This window comes from Gossypium hirsutum, chromosome D03 (assembly GCF_007990345.1).
Source record: "Gossypium hirsutum isolate 1008001.06 chromosome D03, Gossypium_hirsutum_v2.1, whole genome shotgun sequence".
NCBI lineage: Eukaryota > Viridiplantae > Streptophyta > Magnoliopsida > Malvales > Malvaceae > Gossypium > Gossypium hirsutum.
The window spans coordinates 1,888,417-1,892,857 of NC_053439.1; the positions used below are offsets into that span (position 1 = coordinate 1,888,417).

General features: G+C 33.5%; 1 protein-coding gene across 1 annotated transcript; it reads right to left on the minus strand.

Moving 5' to 3' along the window:
* Positions 1 to 523: 523 nt before the first annotated feature.
* Positions 524 to 808, minus strand: LOC107907802 (precursor of CEP5). The gene has a single exon (XM_016835118.1). The coding sequence runs from the start codon at positions 806 to 808 to the stop codon at positions 524 to 526; it is 285 nt and encodes a 94-aa protein (XP_016690607.1).
* Between the last annotated feature and the right edge of the window lie 3,633 nt (positions 809 to 4,441).

Consider the following 4,441-nt stretch of genomic DNA (forward strand, 5'->3'; position numbering starts at 1 on the left):
TTTTTTGCACAAGTAAAATATTTTATTTTCAAAATCATACAAACTTTTAAATTATAATTTTATTAAACTGATAAATGACAATTTTTTAAATAATAAATATTATTTATGTGGAAATTTAGTCATATATGACTCTTTTTAATATTACAGAGAATGAGAATAAATTAATTTATTGGAAAGTGAACTTATACCACTATCACTCATTCGTCGATCTTTTGAATCATGCAGTTGAGCTTGAAAAAACCCTTGAATTTCATTGCCTAATTGACTTCACTATCAATATTTTGCATACATTTTTTTTTCTAGATTTGAGCATTTAACAGACAAAGTACAAATGATCAATTTCCCATTTCCAAACAACACTCAAACCTAATTTACCTCAAACTGAAATTGAAACCAAACACATGTCAAATAATAGAGAAACCTAACCAGGATGAACTCTTCTACTGTCACCATGCACGATATAAAACTCTCTGTTTTTTGCAATGCACGATTAACATGGTGATGAAACACTTCGTTTTTTAACCTAGTTTTGAAGGGAATGGCCAACTCCCGGACTGTGGCCAGGAGCTGTAGGCCTGAAATCGTTCGCATTTTTGGGTGGCGGGGTTTCAGTTGCTCCGACAACCACACTCGGTGTTGGTGGTGAAGGTGGAGCTAGAGACTGCGTGTTGGCAACAACAGCTTTATTGCCTTCAGTCCCTGTTTCCTTCTGATCCAATATCAAAGGCCTTCCTACAATGCACTGAATTTGCAGGAAGGAAACAAGCAAAAGGAGAACAAGAAAGGAGAGTTGCTTGTTTTGTGCCATAATTTGAATTGTTTTGTGAATCTATATATGATCTAAAGGGAGAGAAGATATAGCCAAGCAATAGCTTAAAAAAGCTTGCTTGATATATCGAAAACTAGGGACGAAGACACTAGACTAGCAACTCTGCCTATGAACCACTTCCCCATATTGCTATTTATAGAAGATTTCAAAGCTTGGGAGAGCAAGTTGTCAACAGTATTTCAACATAATTTATGTTATGTGGGAATTACGAAAAAGAAAACTAATGATACAATAATAAATAAAGAAGGTGGCAACTAGTTATTAGTTTAGTGATAAATGAATTGTGAGTTCCAAGTTTAGGGTTTCAACCATGTTACTTTCTCATAGAGTTTATATACTTCAATAAAATTAAAATGATTAATATATGATGCATCATTGGTGCATAGGTTTCACATACCATTAGCTAATAATACAATGACTAATCTTCATTGGAGTAAAATCAAACATATTGAAGGACTTAAAATAAATACTATATTAACTTTATTTAACATAATTGAATATAAATTTTAATTTTTTTCTTTTTGTTTCGGGTATAGGGTTTGAGGTTTCATTTTTTGATTTTTGATTCCAAATTTCGGGTTTGGATTTTGAGTTTTGGATTTCAAATATGATGTTTTTTGTATTTTTCATGTTTAATAATCATAATTAATATTTATTTTATAAATAGAGTTATTTATATATTTTTTAAACCTTTCAATAATTTTTGTTTTACACTAATGATGATGTATTATATTATTATTAACTGATGATGTATGAAACTTATACATCGACCATGCACCAAATATTCTTCCAAATAAAAATTTATCTATATATATGTACTATATTTAAATCATAAAATTATATTGTTGTGAAAAATAATACAAACACCAAAAAAAATTCATCAATTGTAAAATTAACATAAATTATATCTTAATTATATAAAAAAAAATAAAAACCTTAAAATACCACTACACCAAAACAGGTTTTTAGCAACGTTTTTTTAGGCCTTTAGCGGCGCTTTCTAGCGCCACTAAAGTTATTTGCGGTGCTTCCACAAGCGCCGCAAAAAAGGCCACTAACGAAAACGTCGCAAACGTTTGCAGCGTTTACAAACAAAAACGCCGCTAAAGAACAAGTTCTTTAGCGGCACTTAGAAAAAAAGCCGCTAAAGAACAGGGTCTTTAGCAGCGCTAAGAAAAAAACGCCGCTAAAGACCGTATTCTTTAGCGGCGCTTAGAAGAAAACGCCGCTAAAGAACATGATCTTTAGCGGCGTTTTTTTCTAAGCGCCTCTAAAGAACATGTTCTTTAACGGCGTTTATTTCTAAGCGCCGCTAAAGAACAGGGTCTTTAGCGGCGTTTTTTCTAAGCGCCGCTAAAGAACACGGTCTTTAGCAGCGTTTTTTTCTAAGCGCCGCTAAAAAACATGGTCTTTAGCGGCGTTTTTTTCTAAGCGCCGCTAAAGAACACGGTCTTTAGCGGCGTTTTTTCTAAGCGCCGCTAAAGAACATGTTCTTTAGCGGCACTTTTATACAAAAACGCCACTATTTTTGGGATTTTTTTTATAATAAATTTTTCATTTTTTCGGCCCTCCTGTAGCAACAAATCAAAAGCAACCAGAAATAAACTAGCCAAAAGCAATAAATTTGTATAATATTTCAAATTAAACGAATAAAATAATATTAATATCAATAAATAAAAGCAAATTCATATTATTTTTGCAAAAAGTGTTAACTGTTAAAATGATAAAAATATTTATGTCATACACTATGAAGGCGGAAGTTGCGACTGAAACATCTTCATCATAATCTGAAGCTGTTGCTGGAGTTCGTCGTACTTTTTGCTCTGCTCTGCTTCTCTCGCTGCAGCCTCCGCTTCCGTCGCTGCAGCCGCTGCTTCCCTTGCTTCCACCTTTGCTTTAAGTTGTAGCTGGAGTTCTTCATATTTCCTTTGAACCTCAACTGTGGTCACTTGCATCTGAGCCATCTGGTCTTTTAACCTCTGAACTTCAGCTTCAACCTGACTCCCCGAGGCCATGTATTGGTAGGAGCTGGATCCAAAATATTGGGTTGGGCTAACAAAAGATCCTTGAAATCGAACCCGACCATACCTTTTAGGACCCAAAACTTCAGTAATAATCCGGTTATCAATGTCTTCAAGATGAATAGAACTATCACTAGAAGCAATCGCTTCGTACTCCGCCTTTTTATCCTTTAGTTTTTCTTAAAAAATATATCACATAGTTAGGAACGCAATATTATATATTGAAAAACATATGCAACATAACAATAGTCGCATTACAAGAAATGAATTAAACCATTAGAAAATAAACACTATAAGTAACTAAAATAAGTCAAATCGTATTAAGTAAACGTACCATTATTTCACCAGCTTCAGGAGTCATGGGAGATCCATCTTTCTTCCTATGTGTAATTTCAAAAAGTTGAAGGCGTCCAACTTTTTGACCGGACGACAGTTCCTACAATATAGTAGTATAAATATTATTTAATAGAAAGTTATACATATTCAACAATATTAAAAAAATTAAAAATACCTCCGCCTCAGCTACACATGCAAAACTTCTCGACCCGGCTGTGTGAGTAAATTTTTGTTTCTGCCTGCTGCTTTTTCCAACTTGTTCACGATCCTACGTTATGAAATTTTTTAGTACGTAAATAGAAAATACTATAAACCAAAATATTTACAATAGTTTGGAAGTACGTCATACCTCGCCTTTCTTCGAATGCCAAAATCTAACCGCATCTTCCCATTGGTACCTCAACATACCCGGCGGGACATTTTGCAATTTCTCATCGAGGGTTGTTTTTGTCTTATAATAATTTTTCTTCAAAGTACTTTTGTTGTCTCTCTATCTTTTTCCCAATGCCTTCTTTACATAAGCATCCGAGACCTCTAAAGCAAACCTCGCCTACAAAAAACAAAAAACACAAGTTAATAAAGTAAATATAAATGAAACTATTTCCCAAGCATTACAGATGACATTAACATTTTGTTACCTTAATATTATCGAGGGCTTGGTTTTTGTTGCTATCGGGCATTTGATGCCATGACTCGTAGTTGATAGGCAACACATTCGGATTTCGTGCTAAAATGCCCATGTATCCTGCTAGAAGTCGAGCTTCTGATCCAACAGGCTGACCAAAACTGTTTCGTCCAACTTTGACACGCTCAACTGGATCTAACTCGTATAACTCTCTAAGTAGCGTACGTCCTCGACCTCTACGCGTCCCACCATTTTCAGCTACAAATGGTATATTATAATATAAGAATTTGAAAAATAAATCAACTATAACAGAAAAACGCATGTAAATTAAATGTAAAATTACTTTGAACTTCTGTAGGATCCTCAGCTGTAATCGGAACATTCGAAGATCCAATTGCTGTCTGTTGTTCAGTACTATTTGTTTCTGTCGAGTTTGGATCATTTTGAATAATGCTTCCCCTTAGAATTTTTCTTCTAGGCATTTTATCTGCAATACACATAAAATAGTTTACAACTTAATAACTAATTACAACAATAACAGCACATATAAAACAGTTGAAATATATAATAAGACCAATATTTAAATTATAATATTACATATAATTAAACAATCGTAAAATCTTCCTACAT

Bases quoted from the DNA above. Each gene is read 5' to 3' on its own strand.
- LOC107907802 (XM_016835118.1), bottom strand. From the start codon at position 808: ATGGCACAAAACAAGCAACTCTCCTTTCTTGTTCTCCTTTTGCTTGTT.